The sequence below is a fragment of the Melozone crissalis genome, unplaced genomic scaffold, assembly GCF_028551555.1.
Source record: "Melozone crissalis strain CALT ecotype California unplaced genomic scaffold, PUWL_Pcris_2 ptg000012l_1, whole genome shotgun sequence".
NCBI lineage: Eukaryota > Metazoa > Chordata > Aves > Passeriformes > Passerellidae > Melozone > Melozone crissalis.
In genome coordinates this window covers 8,703,735-8,721,215 of record NW_026535790.1, presented here as the reverse complement: position 1 = coordinate 8,721,215, position 17,481 = coordinate 8,703,735, and the positions used below count along the sequence as shown (strand labels likewise).

The window sequence follows — 17,481 nt, the reverse complement described above, 5'->3', positions numbered from 1 at the left end:
TGGATAATATCCATCAGTTGGAAGACTAAGGTAGAATATGACCACGATCTTTTAATGTTAGATATTCATAAATTTGAAAGTGTTGGGATTTGGTAGGGATTCTCCACCTGCAGAAATCATTACTTCAGTACAAGGGCCTGTTAGATCACAGAGCAGAAGATAAACTGCTCAGAAAAACTGCCACTGTTATCAATGAAATGTAACATATCTGAATTACAGACTCAAATAACTATTTAGGTCTGAAATGGTAAAACAGTTAAAATTTTACCTTCTGCAGTTTTTGTAGAACATACACATCTCCATGTTGGACAGATGTTATTTCCATAACAAAATGCAGTAGACAGCAGGGCAATAAAAACCCAGGGCCCTTGCAGTAGAGTGGTTTGATCTATCACACATATAAGTGCACATTTTTGGTTTGGTCAGTGAAAGTTTGTCCATCAGTCCAACAGTGAATTTGGTCCACATCTGTCCAGCTCAGCAGAAATGCAAAACATTTGGTACTAGGCCTTTAGTACTGAAATTGAGCTAATCTCATTCCTACAGAAAGTACATTCAGAACAGCTGCTGGCAAATTCACTGACTTGAAAGATCACTTTTGTTTAAATTAAGTTTGGGGGATTCTTTTCACATTTAGCTGCTTTAACTTTATGGTATGAAACTAAATATATACCCATGACTTACTTATGGTGGCACTCACACACAGAAATTGCAATTTAAGTAATGCAAAAATCATACATAAGACATTAGAATTAGAAAGTGTGAAAAAGTCACAAATCATCTTCATGTTGCCCCGTGCTAGTCTTTAAATAAACAAGATTATGAATCTTTTATATATTAATACTAGTCTGTACACAGGTTCTAACATGCAATTTTCCCACAAGCATGAGAGCTTCAAAGCAGCTTCAATATGATTGTGTTATGTGTCATCTGAAAATGACAAAGTAGGTTTATGATGTCTAAATATACATCTATGTAAAGAAGATGCAATATTAAAAATCTGTGCTGACAAAGCCATCATTAAAACACAGCCATTTTATCCCAGTGAATGTTGTCTTCTTAAATTATCACAACATTTGGCTTCTTTCTTTGGGTTCTTCCTGCATATGCTCCTAAAAATAAGTAGAAACATTACCATATTACAATTAATAGTAATGGTTTTTGAAACAGGATTATCCCACAAAAATAGCTGAAAAAAATGAGGACAGTTTTTTTTAAAGCAGTATTATGCATTCAGTGACTACTTTTTAAATTACAGTTTTCATAATGATACATCCCAAAAGCCTTATGAAAACTACCTATAGTTTTAAAAGTAGTGACATTTTATAGTATTGCCTTACTTGATAACTATTCTATCTTCTTTTCTGCTATTCTAAAACAACTACAACCACAATTTACAAATTTTTAAAAGAACTATTGATTAATCAGCCATTTCATCTATCTTGGTTAAGTTTAACTATGCCATGCATTACTTTAAAAATATATAAATTAAAAAATATCATACAAGCTGAATACTTAACATAACTCTTTCCTTTTGTCAGATTAATTAAAACAAGAGACAGCTGTAGGCTCCCATATGTGAATAAGACAGCCAGAATTAGAGGTGCAGTATGAAAATCATCAGGCAGAACCCTTATAAAAGGAAGGATGCTTAAGTAAAAAATAATAAATAAACAAACAAACAAGTATTTTCAGAGGGAACAAGTATATACATACATATATTTAAAAAATCCATATTACACTATGCATAGCACAAGTATCTTCCAGGAATGAGGGTTCAGCACTGCAGGCTGCTAAGAAGTAGCACAACTCAGCATTCTTTAGGTTCAAGCAGTTATCCAGAAAGTGCAGCAGTGTGAGCAAACATTTCACAAAGCAGTGAAAACCATGTCACAGGGTGCAGAGCAGTGGGAATGGAAGACAGCCATGGAAGAGAAATGACCACCAGGCAGTAAATGAAGGTGACAAAGGAAGTACCAGTCCTTTCTGGGCTCTTTGGTTACTCCTGGTCAGAGCTGCAGTGGTTACTTACAGGAGTCTCAGGGCTATGATCAGCACAGGCCAAAGCAGCTTTGGGAGTGCCCAGAGCCCCCACATCTCCACAGGCTCCCCAGACACAGAAGGAATTCTCACTGGCCCTGCTCCAGTGCTGTGCTCTTCACATCACCTGGGATCTCACAGGACAGACAACCAGGCTGACAGACACAGCCTTTCTAGTGATTAACACTACTCCCTGACTCACCTCAAATGTCCTCCAAGTTATAGAAAAATGTCCCACAAGGAACAGGATATTACAGTAAAAGCACATGAGTGTGCACAATTCCCCCAGCAATCTGGACTAAGGAATTGCAGGAGGCAAATTTGAATAAAAACAGTGACAGTGCTGAAAACAAAGGACAATCACATGAGGCCTCTCTCCTGGGACAAAGGACAGACCTGCTATTCACACACAGCAGGTCTGAGCTTCCTGAAGTGCTGGCCTGAAAGCCAACACACTTCACAGCCCCAGCACCTCACATGGGCAGGCTGTGCCCTTGGCCTGGCCAAGAGCTGCCAGCACCCAGACACTGTGTGCCTCCTGCCTCTATTTCCTTTCCACAGGAAAGGGGACTGGGCAGAGGAGATGAACAGGCCTTGTTGTAGGAGCAACCTGATCTCAACCACCTTCTAACACAATCAGACCTCATTAAATGCCCTGCCTGGCCCCATTTGCAAGCTACTGATGGAACATCTCAGCCTGATTTAAACTAATTGAACTTTAAAAAAAAACACTGATTTATGTGTCTGTACTTTTCTCTTAAGCACAGAAGTTTGGATTGAAGGAGTAAAAAACAACAAAAACTAAGTTTAGGATTGCCACTTGATTCCTAAACAAAAAACAATCAGTCTGAGTGGTATTAAAGCTGCAAAGCTCTTTGCATATAGAGTTTAAAACAACAATCAAGAGAACAAAAGAAAAAACATTGGACAAATGTGTTATTTTCTTCTGAGGGTTTGTCTCATATTGCAGTTGAATGTATTTATATTAACTGTATCTTACTAGCCCTCCTTCCTTTTTTACCCCTCTAATAAGCCAAATTTAATTGGCAGTCAGGAATGAATGAAGAAAAGAAATTAAATCAACACCCTATTTAACATACTGCCAGACTTTTCACTGTTCACATTTCATCCATATATAAAGGAAACCATACTCTATTTAAATATATTTAAATTAAGTTCTTTCATTATTGCAAAATCATGCAGATTGTTTCTTTCATGCCCATGTAATAACTTCAGAATGCATTTCTATTCATTCAGTGCACGAAGTCTAACCTATTTCTGAAGGAGCACACAGAGGTGCTGGTATTGCACCACAGGAACGTGGGTGATGTCCAAGCTCTCTGTGAGGTTACACTGAGCAGCCAGAACCAACCAGCACAAAACTGGTGAGCCACACCTGCCTCAAGTTCCAAGAAGGCCACTGCAGAAGGCATTCAGTGACTTTCCAGATATTTGAAACAGCAACAAGGCAAAGAGAAGTTTGGAGATGTACCCCAAAGGAGTTTTTTCATTGCCAAGTATGACCTGTCACAACTTTGGTAATTATGACTAAGATAAACCCAGGGATTTCCTTAGCAGAGCAGCACACGCTGCCAACACAGCAGAGTGTTAAATGTTTAACTGGATGTGTGGTGCCAGACACAACGTAAACATCACTCTGGTTTCATTATGAGCTCAGTGGGAATTACAGGGGTTTGGGGGTGGGACCCAAACCTGGAATCAGTGCCAGACCTGACCCTGACACCACCCTAACACTACTACTATTTACAAGCTCTGTAATACTGTAACTGGCAGAGGTTTTGATTGCTTTGTTGTCCCTGTTCTTCAGCGTGCTCCTTTACCAGTCAGTAGCAAACCTGCAGATGAACACTTGCCTTAATGGCTACCTCTGGTTGCTAAAATTGTATTATTTACTTTTTCTGCTTTATATTTCAGGAAGATTATTTATTATCTTTGCTAATTTTTCTGTAGAGTCACTGAGTCCAACCAAACAACTGCCTTGCACTACTTTGGTGATGACAGGAGAACTAAGTACAGAAAAATAAATGAACACACTCTGTTGTGATCTCATCACCTGCTTTTATCTCCCCCTCTGACACTGCAATGCTATCTGAGTTTATGCCTCACTGTACATCCTTCTTTTGACTTCACAAAGCAGCATCTGGAAAAACATCCCACTTAACCAGTGTAAAACACACTGCCTTCAAACTCACACACACTCCCTGCCAGCATTGCTCTGGGGCAGCACTAAATAAGCATTTCCCTTATAGGAAAGGTTTGATCCTTACACATACAGATTACTTAAAACATTATGGAAAACAGTTGAAATCCTACTAAATTAAACGATTCCCTTATTAAGCCCCAAAATTCCCAATTTTTATACTTGACTTGTGGAACTCTCCTTTGAGAACAAAGTGTAATTCAGATCTTAGATAATTTTAAAACCTATCAACCACTTTACCTTTTGATAAATCTAGGTTTATCACTTAAGAAATTTAAAATCTAATAAAAAAACTGTGAAAGACCATTCATAGTGATTTATTAGAGGTTCAGCACCATTATCAAACCTTTTATATAAAAGGTAACCAATCAGTAACCTCTGTATCCTAGCACAGAAACGCTCCACTTTTAAACTTGGGTTATTAAGACTTAAACATGCTGTAAGATGCTACAGGAATATATATATATATATATATATATATATATATATATATATATATAATTTTAGGACTGTATGATGAGTGAACACCTTCTGAGGAGTCTGAAACTGTCCTTCCTGTCCTTTGAATATGCTCCATGCTGAAGATGTGTGTGCAGAACTAAGAATCAAATGACATGAAGATTCTAATCCAAGTCCATTTTGACTACTAGCAATTTCTCAACAGTTCCAGTGAATATATCTGGCAATCTTGTTTATGACTGGGCATCTGGTGAGTGAAAGCAAATGAGCTGTGCAGCACATTCTATACACTATGTCTACAGAATCTCAGAGTGGATGGCTCAGTTACCAGCACAGGTTTGTTTGAGAGATAGGTTAGACTTAAGGCAGAGCAAAGCAGGTGCACAAGGAAAGGAAAACAGTATATTGCCAATTTGCTTTGTCTAGATACTAGTAACTTATTTACTATGAGATCCAAGCACCAATTTTCTACACACCTGAAACAGCCTTGTTAGGCACTCTGCTCCCTGCAGCCTTCCTTCTATTTTGCTCAACCCCATTCACTGTGGCCTTAGAGGTTCTAATTAAATATAAAACAGTTAATAAGTCACTTGCAATAAAGCTAAAAGGCTGTATACAAAAATATAGATACTATCAAAATGTGTTTGGCATGAAAACATTTTTATAATGTCCCACAGACTCTTCCTGAGCACCAGTGCAGTTCCTATTGATATTATGGTGGCTTACATAGATACATTAAGTAGGAAAACATCTCCCCATGAATAGATTGAAATACTCTATTGTAAAGAAACTGATTTAGTTTAGATACCATGGCATTACAGTCTACATATAAAAATACAATATTTCATTAAGTGGAAGCAAAGCTTCATGGAATGAATGTTACAAATAGAAATGTTGGAACAGTGTAAATGAAGACAATACACAAGAGGATGACAACAATAAATATTTTCCTGCAGTATAAGGTAAAACAAAGCTTCATCACTCTCTCAAAATACTGAGACAAGTAATTATTTTTACTCTGAACAAAAGTTGTACTGTTATGTGTATGTTATGTGTAAACATTATTCATCAATCACTGTTCTTGCACTTTGCATTTAGTTTCGTCTTTAGGCTAGAACCATGCTGTGCTCTTACCCTTGTCTGCAAAGCAGTCTGTGAACTGGAGCATTCTGTCCTTGGTTTGGTTGAAGTATGCTGTTAAAACACAAACTTTTATTAGTGCTTTTTCCCTTTTAAAATAAAAGCCTCTCAAGAAATACCAAATTATGCATCATCTTTCACATAACAAATTTCAGAAAGGCTAACAGGTCTTGTAATGCAAATGGCACATAGGCAAAGTGGCTGGAATTGAAATTCCAGAATAGGATTACTAATTCCACTATTTAAAAGTAAGAAACAAAAAAGCACACAGACAGATGTCCATCAGCAGTGCCTTGGGTTCCCAGTCATTGATGAGAACACACAGGAAAAAGGGCTGAATTGCTTACAGTAGTCCTTGAAGGCTGAACTGTATGAGTAGGCAGCATGTCTTCAAAGCTTTTGGGATAAAAACTGGTTTTAAGGGATGCCAGGTATCTGATTTTTAATATGAGATAAACGTGCAGACAGGCCTCATTAGAGAGCAGCTGTTATCTGCCTGAACAACATGTACTGAACACTGTAACTTCTGTGATCTGAGCAAACAATCACACAGCCAAGGAACAAAATTTTCCTCACATTAAAAAGCCACTACTTTTCTGATAGCTTTCTAAAGATAAGCATTATCAAGAATTCCACTGCAAAGTCAAAGGTATTAGGAAAAGTAGCAGTTCCAAACTGTAGTTTAATAGTGCATCTCAGAGAAAAACCTTAAACCTGAGCACCAAGATATAAAGCCATAAATAAATAACTTCTGAAGATAAAATCTGAGAAATTACTCTGAAGAAAACATATTTTCCTAACTCATAATGAGCTAATAAACCCTTTTTTTGGGCCATGGTAAATCAGATTTCATTCATTTTCATGACAACAGTAGCAGGAATTGAGCTGATTGATGGCAAACCAACAGTACAGATCACATTATTGTAAGACAGTTTCTTAAAAGCATTTTAATACAAGTAACCATCACCTACCGATTTTGAGGAGTTTTTTGCTTTATGATTATTTTTTTACTTGGCATTCCCATTTCTGAAGCCCTGGAGAAACAAAAGTATTGAAACACATTTCAGTTAGCAAATCACCATCCAGGTCCTGAACAGAAACACTCAGAGAAAGCCTACAAGAGGAACTACACTACATGTGACTCTCCATATATTTGACAAACAGCAACAGGGCAAAGAGAAGTTTGCAGATATATCTCAAAGGAGTTTTTTCATTGCCAGGTATGACCTGTCACAACAGAGCTACACTACATTCCCAGAGCAGTCCTACAGATGATTACTTTACTCAGAAGCAAGTGTAACAAGTGTCCATCATGTTCCAAGATAATGCCTGCTACTATTCCCCAAAAAAACCCTGCCAGAGATTCTCTATTAAGTTTCTTTATTGCTAGGCACTTAAGATAGATAAAATCACTTAGGGCACTTTTTACAGTTTGCAAAATCAACCATAAACTAAGCATCCACCACTGCATTATACCGTAAATGCAAAACTTAGAACATTATTCTCCTTACAAACAGGAAGACTCTTAAAAGTAAGATCAAAATACAATTAGCAAGACACCATAAACCTGGAAAGCTTTTTACTCATTCTTCCTAGCAGAGATGTCAGCTTGCAAAGAAACTGTTATTCCATAAACTCCTCCTCACTATTTCCTATGCCTCCTACTCCTCTTGCACCCCTTCCACCAACCCTCCCCAGCCAAGGGAGAGCTGCACATACTTCATGAACTTTTTCCTGTCCAGAGATTTCTGTGTGGCTGTCGAAAGTGTCATTCGCTCTCTTGGGCTCTTTACTTTATCCTAAAAAAAAGAGGATACAGAAGAAAGTTACCTACAAAAGCAAAATTAAAAATTTAGATTTAAGAAACACTGTACATGGTGAGGAAGAATGTCTTAAAAGGAAAATGGCTCAGTACTTAAAGTCCTGCAGCAGTTTACATCCCCTGGGAGATAACACACCATTTGCCTGAGCATCTTCTCTTTGCGGACTTCGCGATCGTGCCGCAGGATGTTCATTCTCTCCGACGCGCCCATGGTGAAAAAGATGTCATGGATGTCATACAGAGCAGCCCGCAGCTGGAAAGAAACATTGAAATGTTCAGTAAATATTCAATCAAGTTTACATGCCCATGGTTTTGAAGATCAAGCTCCTTTTGCTTTCAATCTAAACAAAACACTTTGTAATTTTGAAAACTGTTTTTGGAAATCAAATAACTTTGTGTCAAGCAAAAAAAAATGGAATCTTCTCTTCTTTAAATGCTTTACTCTACACAAAGCTACTCTAAAGGTTTCATGTATTTATGTTACAAAAGCAGAATAGCTAGGAAAGACCAAAAAAAGGTTTAAATTGTGTCACCTGAGCCATTACTCTTTCATGAAGGGATGCATCTTGTGCTGACACAGTTCCTCTTCTCAATGGGGCTTCAGACTGAAAATTTTTTAGGAACTCCAGAGTATCCTGGGAAAGATGGGAAAATAAGAGTAAGCACCAGGCATAACCCTTCATAACAAAACAATTCCTAACAGTACACACAGCAAACAGATTCTTTGTTTGCCTTGCACTTTGTGACATCAAGCAATGCAACACTCAAATGTGTTCATGTGCAGCCCAAAATCTTCCGAGAGCAGCAAATGCAGGATTTCATCTGTCAAGGGAAGGCAGGAACAAAAACAAACAAGAGAAGAAGCTGCCTATTACAAAAAATAGCTGATCTTACTTTTACAGTTTGCTTAAGATGTTTCAGTTTTTCTGTCTGCAGGAGTCTACGAGTGAGAAATCCCTTTGCCACTGCTGTGATCTTGTCAAACTTCATCTGTATCTCTGGACTGAAAACCTTAAAAAAAATCAGAACTTTTTATAAATAAGCAAGAATTATGAATTATTTATCAAATAACATCCATCAAGTGACCTAAGATTCCACATAACAAAAAAGTTGTTGATAAAGCTTTGACTGGGCTCAAAGTACCCACCATAATTTAGCAGAAGCAATATCCTGCTATATGATTACTTTGCATATATGAATAAGAAAAATAACCTACACAATTCTCTTATGCAATCAAAGTTGAACAGATACTAAAATTTTCTGTTACCAGTGCCTTACAAAAAAAAAAAAAAAAAAAACAAACTAGGGCCTTTTAAGATAAAAATAAATCTGTCTTTTCCCTTACCGGAATCCACCTAGTTTTGATCCTATTACTTGGCCTGCATAATGAGGTCTTTATAACTCCACTACCTGAGGGTCCCCAGAGATAGAATGAAGTTTCACTTGTTGAAGAAAAGGTGTTGGGTGTTGCATGAGCAAAACCTGCACAGAAAGCAGAACACACAGTTTAACACACACTTGTGCCCAAAGTGATGCCTGTGTCTGTGGATACGCTCAGCTCGAGGGTCACAGCTTTGTCTGCAAGGTCAATTACAGGCAAGAAGCAAGTTAAATATTTCTGATCAATTTCCATATAAAATTTGCTAAACAAAATACAGAACAAAACATTTCACAACGCTCAGGAACAGGTGAGAGGACCCATCAGCTATAGCTGTACTGCCTTGCATCTAGGAGCCCCTGGCAGAGCCCCTCAAAACCTCCTACACAGATGTGACCACCTGGGCCAGTGCTGTGCAGCTACATGGCACAAGGATAATCCTTCTGGGACATGATGCAAATCCACATCCTCATCCTTGATCAAAGGAGGCTATTCTTAGCTTGTTTTCCTTGGATGTGCCCTAAAACAGTTACATAACAAACACAGTACATGGAACTGTTCAAGGATGGCTGAACCTGTGCTAAATGCCAGTGACACAAAGATGCAACAGCCTTTGCTGAGGGCAGCAGCCGTCTGTGTATCCTGAGCAGCCCTAGGGCAGGAACACTGCACTCATCCACACAGTGGGACAGCTGGTCCAGTCAAGCACTGTAGAACACATTAGACCACAACACTTAATCTATATTCTTCCCTTCCAGTTTTACCAATGCTGGTGGAGTTTGTGTTATGGACTGTCTCCAGCTGAGACTGCACACTTTCCAGCAAGCCACCTTCACTTTTTTTCCTCCACTCCAACTCCATCCTGCTGTTAATATTCACTTTGGAAATTTCTATTTCTGTTGTAGTAACCTTCTCTCCTTTTGAATTTCTCTTCTTCTCTTCCAGTTCCTACAAAAGGAAGATTCAACCATGACACTATTTTTTCTAACTCTGCAAAGCAACAGAATATACATTCAAACTCAATTGCTTCCTGACAAACTTCAGACAACACAAAACCTTTGCTTGGAATTTTTCCTATTGACCTTACCTTCAATTCCTCCTGTTCTCTCTCTTGTTCAGCTATCAGAATTGACAGTTGTTGTGCATGCTGTTCTTCAAGTCTCTTTTTCACTTCTTCAAAGGTCAGCTCGTTAGCTTTTAAAATACTCTCTGAGAAAATACATAACAAAGAATCAAATATTAAATACCCTCTATATGATCTTTGCCAGAGACATTCATCCTTTATCAGAGGTAATTTGCCTCATCAGTAAAAAGTAAAAAAAATCTCTTTGATATCAGGTTTCCTTGATATCAAGTTCCCACTAGGTAATGCACAGAACCCCATCATATAGTAGTCCTTTGAAATATTTGCATGTGCATATTTGTGAACTAAACTTGTGGATGGAACAGTAACACCAAAAGCATATATTAAAATAGGGACATGTAAAATACAGCTCTAAGAACTGTTATATTTGCTGGAGTGAATTAATGTTATTTATGCCACTTCAGCCTCATTTAGTAGAGACACGTGCAGACGTAACACAGTCTTGAATTTGAAGAAAATATCTATATGGTAAATTTCTTTTAATTTACATGGGCTATCTTTTCTTTTAGTAGTCTTATTTAGACCTCGTGGCAAAAAACAATTGTCTTAGTAAAACTAAATTCCAGCTCTAAGACTGAAATGGGAAATCAGTATTTGTGAAGTCAAATTAAATTAGAGAAATGTGGCTTCTGAAAAGAAACACCAATGACTAATGATCACTGGGGTTTTTCTAAAAGATTTATAAACTGAGAAGTAACCCTCAAGCACAGGAAATATTTTACCTTTTGTCATATTTTCAAGGATTGCATTCTTGGTAATATAAACTGATCCCACGGGATATTTCTGTTCTTGCAACCACTGCTTCTCTTGTTCTTCCATTCCAACTCTGAGAACACAGGAACTGTTTTCTTTTTGGCAGTTGTCAGCGTCCAAATCAAGTCTACGTTTTACCTTTTCATAATTTTCTGGGAACTGCTCATTTGCTGAGGAAACATTTGGAGTATTATCCAGCTGCTGTCGCACATTCTTGCTCTGCAGTAGTAGTGGAGATGGATTTTCCACGTCGTAAGATTTATTGAGTTCCACTGGAGAATTACATTTCGTGTTCTCTGCCAAAGTAGCTGCTTTCATTTCACTCACAGCCAGGATCTTCTGTGTCACTGCAGACTGACTGATGGCAAAGGGCTCCTTCACTTTTGGAGGTGCCAAGCTAGGACTGCTCTCTACTTTATATGGCCCTCTGGTGTCCATCACCACCTGTCCTTCCAGCATAGCCGACACTGCTCCTCTGCTCTCAAAGAGCCCGAAGGAATGGCGCTTTGCTTTGCCAGCCCCCAGCCCATCACAGGGGCCTAAAGCATTCCTGCTGACACCTGGAACCCTGCCAGGGCAGACTGCAGTGAAGTCCACCATGAACTTTGGCACCGATTCAGACACATTGTTTTTATCTGCAATATCTTGCATGATTAAATCCATTGTTCTACCCTTACCTTTAGGACTTAGCTCATAAGCATTCACAGGGTTGTTTATAATGATGTGTCCCATGGATAAAGGTCTGGGGCGCCGTCGGTGCATCTTAGGGCTCATGCTTGGCTCTGGGCTTGGCAATTTGGCATAAGAGCCTGTGAGGCTCCTGACAATGCTACTGTCACGCTCAAACATGGAATTCTTTTTCAATTCCTCATCTGAATCTGAATCCACCAAAGGGGGCGTTCCAACTCTCATAGGTATGTCTACTTTGGAAAAACTGGATAAAGTGGACATACTTGTGTTATTTGTATGAGTAGAGGCACAGTGGAGAAGGGTATTTGATTTATTAAGACTGGGTTTATCGAGTGTCTGGGCAGTGCAACTTCTGCCTGTAAGCTTTGCCCTCTCTTTGACAGAGTCAGTTGTTTTAACACCATCATTTTCTTTATCTGAATGACTTTCACTCGTACTCCTCTTTGAACTGCCTTTGGAGGTACGCTTGCTCTGCTCTTTCTCTATGTACTCCCTAGACTTCTTTATCAGGTTCTGAAGACTCATTACACATGGATCTTGGACATCCTCATCTGATGGCGACCCCACTCGTCCCTCCTGCTTCTGCAGAGCATGAGATGGGACCTTGTTACACACCGTGTCAGGAGATGCAGCCCTCGGACACGGCGCATCTTCCAAGAAGCGACTCTCACCTGGCTTTGAAGAAACTTTTTCTTCTGCTGCTTTAACTACTTCTGTCCCAATTGATGTCATTTGCCCTGCAGTACCTGATGGTCTAAGTCCTGGTGTCTTTTCCAGGTTCATGGGACACTGCCTTTCAGGAGTACATGCTGAACTGATATCTGATAGAGCTGTGAAGTCAGTCAAAGCCTTTGAATCCAAACCAGGGCAAGAACTCTCAGCCTTTGATGTGTTCACACCACTCATGCTATATCCTTTCTTTATCTGCAAATTAAAATTTTAAAAAATGACAGATTTTCAATGAAATCTCAGGATCTCAGATTCCTGCAAACTTCACTTGAACTTAAAAATATTTTTAAAATAACCTTTTTTAAGTGGGAATTACATGTTACTTCCAGCCAGCATTTGTTTAAAAGGATTTTCACACTACGATTATCCTATGAGCTGCGTCTCAGTTATCAAAAGGACATATTGGAAAAAAAAACAAACAAATTTACATTATTTTTGTATTGAACATACTTTCCTGGTCTGCTGGTCAAACCCCAAGCCAGCTCACTGTTGCCACACACACTCAGTAAACAATGCAAACTATAAAGTGTTGCTTGCCACCTTGGTAACTCAACAAACTCAGTATTAACTGTTTAAGCAACAGTTTAGTCTAAAGGCTGTATTACAGCTGTTCCAAAGACATACTCCATACTCCTTGATTAGATGTATATAGTAGTCTTTTAAATTAAAACCACTACTAAATTCATCATTGAAGCAAAGAAAAAAGTTGCAGTAAAATTTTAAAACACACAACAGAATTTCAAGTTGTTGTGAAAGTAATTTTAATTCTGTAATCATGAAGTTGAATATAGATTATTTTATGATTAAGCTATAAGCTTGCAAATAAAGCAGCTCTAACACACAGGAGTTGTTCACTTGTTTTAACATTCCAGTTGTTTCCAACACTCTCACAAAAGAAGCAGTGAGCTCTCCTCCATACAGCAAAAGAAGCAGTGAAAAGCAAGGCCATGCACTACAATGAGTCTCAGTAAATGATCAATATCAGCATGAAATATTAGCAAATGCTAGTTCTGGAGAGTTAGCTGCTATTCATTTCATATTTATACTGGGGAATACTTAAACCCCAATACTTTCTCAAAATGTCTCTAAGCAGTGATTTGCTGTAAATCTATGAGAAGCTTAGGACTAACAGTACCTGGACATTTTCTACAATCTCCTGAACACGACTCAGTAAAGCTTTTTTCCGGGACTCCCGTTTCCTGCTCTCTAGCTCCAGTGCTTTCTCCTTATACTGCTGTATTTTCTTTTTCTCTTCAAGGCTGAGCTGCAAAACAAAGCGTAAGAAACATAGTTTATATCACTAAATGCAAATTTCAATACAGAATTACAGAAATAAATTCAAAAGAAAAACAACAGAACAAAACCATTAGAAGAACAGAAAACACTGAAATTTTGTGCACACGTTAAATGCCAGGTTCTTCTCAATCAATTTTTTAAGGGAAGGTGTACAAAATGCCTTCTTGGCACACATGCAAATGAACATGAATTTAAAACACATTTATAAAATTTTCCATGACCATTACATGCTACAGTATCAATCTGACACAGGATTCAGAGATTTTTTTCTCAAACCGTTACAACATCCATGCATTTGTAAATGAAAAATGTGATAATATATCTGCAATTTATATCTGTATCATGATTTTTGGATGTTGTAAGAGACTCTCTCCCCTTTCTTCCCATACTGAAACAAGGAAGTCAGCTGCAGTATTGCAGGAACTACCAACAATCTTCAGCTTAGCTCTGTTTGCATTAGCACAGAATGACTTAACATAATTGATGAGCCTGTGGAATACATTACAGGAAGATGCAAACATATGCAAAAAAAATTTCATTAAAAGCTTTTTAACTATCTTGGCATTTCTTATTTACATTTTTACACCATTAAAATAACTCACATGTTCAATATTTGAAATGTCAATATGATTTTACATGAAGCCCAGCAGTAACATTATTGAAAACAATCAGCATTTGTGATCCCTTTAGGAAGGGAACTTCTAAAAAACTTAAAGGAAATGTAGTCAGTGTGAGGGGGAAAAAAGTATATTTAACCCCTTATTTTGTAAGATTAAGGCTAGGAATGCTTAGAATACACTAAGCAGCAGGTCAGATGACAGCTCACACAGACATCTTCAGTAGAATCATTCCATGTGCACATCAAAGTCAGTGCCAACAGCTCAGTTAGCACACCAGGGAGGAAAAGGAATTTAAAAAAGGACCTTACCAGAGGGGAAAGCACAGGAACTCCATAGAACTGAATGAGGGAGACTTTTTTGTTCTGAACAGTCAAAGAAGGTTTTCCTTTTATTGCCTCTTCTTGGATTCTGGAAAGATGCTTCCTACAGAATATTTCATAGTCCTCCATCTTCATGTTATCTAAACTACAAAGAATAATAACATTACTCTTCCATGTACTTCCAAGACATTGAAGGAAAAACAACATCACCACTAATTATGTGTCACTATGTTTTGGGAAGCAAATTTTACACAGAAAAACTGAATTAAGTTTCTCTTCCTCTTATCATTACCAAAGCCTACAAAACTCTTCGTTATTTTCCCCTGTGAAAGGAGAACCTGCATACGTGAGCAAAAAGGATGATCACTAGCACACAGAGAAGAAAGCAAGCATTGAGATAACCAGGGTTTACAAAACTGTACCTGCTATGGATAATTTCCATCAAAGACTAAACCTTTGAGGTCTTCCACGAGATAGTTCCTATTAACTGTCAAAAAAAACCCCTAAACCTAGACCAAACAAAACTGTAGCCCAATTGGATTTTTAAAAAATAAATAAAAAATTTTTAATTTTGTTTTTTAAAAAAAAGCCTTTACATGTTTAGGGGGCTGAGAGGAATTCGTGTTTCACTCCCGTGAGCCTTCGTCTCGCTACATCCCTGTATGAACAGACGCCAATACTTACACCGCAAAAAAGAAAGAAATAAATCAATTGCAGCCATGTCTCCTTAAAAGCGGGCAAATATGTGAAATATCTGTCACTGCCCGTCCCCACCGGAGCGAGCCCTGCAGCGCCGGGCAAGGCCTGACAACGCTTTGTTCCCCGGCACGGCGCTCCGGCCGATCCCTGCCCGATCCCTGCGGGGCTCCGAGCCCGCCCCGGGCCGGGGCCGCTGCATCGCCTCCCCGGGGCCCCGGCGCTCCCCCCCGGGCCCGGGCCCGGGCCCGGACCCGGACCCGTCCAACGGCTCGGTACCTGCGCGGGGCCGGGGCTGGTGCAGCTCCCCAGTAACCGCCGCCGAACGGCCGGGCCGCCGCACTACGGGCCCCAGCGCGCCCCGCGCCGCGCTCCGCCCCGCGCCGCTCCGCCCGCTCCGCCCCCGCTGCCCGCGCCGACGGACAGAGCCCCGGGACACAGCCCGGGACAGTTCTGCCGTGCCCAGGCAGCGAGATGAGAGCGGATGGAGCGCCATCCCGCCATGGAGCTCCGATTTCCAGCCATTTCCACCCACAGCTCTCCCAGACACGTTGCCCTGTTAGCACGGATGAAGTCTGTCCTACTTCATCCCATTACATATCACACGGCTGTGCAGTCCTCGTGCAGTCAGGAGCGCAAATGTGCCGCCGCAGGGATCAGATTCAGCGAGCACGCTGTGATAAGAGAGATAAACGTGCGCACCTGTTCCCATCTCTGTTACAGCACCCACCAGCACGGCATCCAGGAGGGCACCATCACTGACATCCTATCCCTCCCGCCCGGGCGGCAGCCAGCTGCCGGTCCAGCCAGTTCAGCAGCAGGTAACACTCACCTGTCAGGCAGGTCAGGTGGAAGGAAAATCCACACTTGTTAGCCAGCACTTGGCCCAGGCATAATTAATTTAAATATATGGAAGCATCTAATTCCCAGCATTTAGAGCTGTTAAAGCTGTCGTTCTCGTTTCAAAAAACAAGTTTGTCATCTGTTACCTCTTTAATGATCATTGAGGGGCTTTATTTTTTTAAATTTCATCTTTAATCTTAACAAATGCTGTTGTTTATCAAAAGGTTTTTTAAATATGTTAGACATCTAATTAGACAGTCCATTATTTGTTGTGCATTGCATATACATATCTCTGTTTTTTCTTCAGCTACACCTGGCAGAAACATAAAACCACTGACAGTATCTGAGATGCTCAGAACCAGCTACCACACTATGTGACAAATATTCATCTCAGCAATTAAAAAAAAATTTGAAAAAAAAAAGGAAACAAAAACAACAGTTCAGAAGATGGCCTCATGCCTGTTCTACCTCTAGTTGGTCAGAGCTCCTCTTTGGAAAGTCAGTGGCTTCCTATCCTTCCCACAGATACAGACACAAAAACATGCCATAACCCCCACTTACGTTAACACAAACTGCTGGCTCCTCGGCTTTGCTACTCAACTTCTAAACATGCCCAATTTCCCCAACCTTCACTTAACCAGCTGCTTTCATGCCGTGTTGCTCATCTCTCTGGGTTCCTGGCGGGTGCTCACACAGGTGTCAGGGGCCAGAGCCGCGGTCCCTGTCCAGCAGCAGCCGCCGCTGTCCGGGCAGGAGGCACCGCCTGCTCCTCCCGGGCCTGGCCCGTGGGCAGGCACGACTGCACAGTCAGCTACATAAAACATACAATATATAATGTTGTATATAACAAACACTGGAAAATAATCTCTGTGGATGTTATGCTTCTAATTAGCTAGCTGTCATAGCTGCGGAAAGCCCTCAACACTCTCCCTTCACACGGGTGTTCTGCGACTCCCTGGACAGTGATACCTTTCCTTCCATTAGCTCCCTTTACTTTTATCCGTACCATGTTTTATCAGGAACAGCCCCTGTTTGCCTCAGTGCCCCGTGTTCCATCAGGAACAGCCCCCGTTTGCCTCAGTGCCCCGTGTTCCATCAGGAACTGCCATCAGCGCCCCGTGTTCCATCAAGAACTGCCCTCAGTGCCCCGTGTTCCATCAGAAACAGCCCCTGTTTGCCTCAGTGCCCCGTGTTCCATCAGGAATAGCCCCCGCTGCCCTCAGTGCCCCGTGCTCCATAAAGAACAGCCCCCGTTTGCCTCGGTGCCCCATGTTCCAGCAGGATCACCCAGCTCCCCTCATGCCCCTCCCGGCGTTACCTGAGGCGGTGC

The 17,481-nt window shown here is 40.2% G+C and overlaps 1 protein-coding gene across 4 annotated transcripts; it reads right to left on the bottom strand.

Annotated features, from left to right (window-relative positions):
- Positions 1–238: 238 nt before the first annotated feature.
- CCP110 (centriolar coiled-coil protein 110) lies at positions 239–16,905 on the bottom strand. Of its 4 annotated transcripts, none has more exons than XM_054270934.1 (15): positions 16,713–16,905; positions 14,601–14,757; positions 13,512–13,640; positions 10,927–12,571; positions 10,148–10,269; positions 9,825–10,008; positions 9,028–9,164; positions 8,577–8,693; positions 8,216–8,317; positions 7,819–7,935; positions 7,580–7,659; positions 6,832–6,894; positions 5,855–5,914; positions 5,197–5,279; positions 239–1,112 (listed from the first exon to the last, which is right to left on the bottom strand). In XM_054270934.1, the coding sequence occupies exons 2-15, from the start codon at positions 14,745–14,747 to the stop codon at positions 1,060–1,062; spliced, it is 3,039 nt and encodes a 1,012-aa protein (XP_054126909.1). In that variant the 5' UTR covers positions 14,748–14,757; positions 16,713–16,905; the 3' UTR covers positions 239–1,059. The 4 variants fall into 4 exon arrangements, with proteins under 4 accessions (XP_054126909.1, XP_054126907.1, XP_054126908.1 ...); XM_054270932.1 differs by lacking the exon at positions 16,713–16,905 and adding an exon at positions 15,588–15,664; XM_054270933.1 differs by lacking the exon at positions 16,713–16,905 and adding an exon at positions 15,297–15,381.
- Between the last annotated feature and the right edge of the window lie 576 nt (positions 16,906–17,481).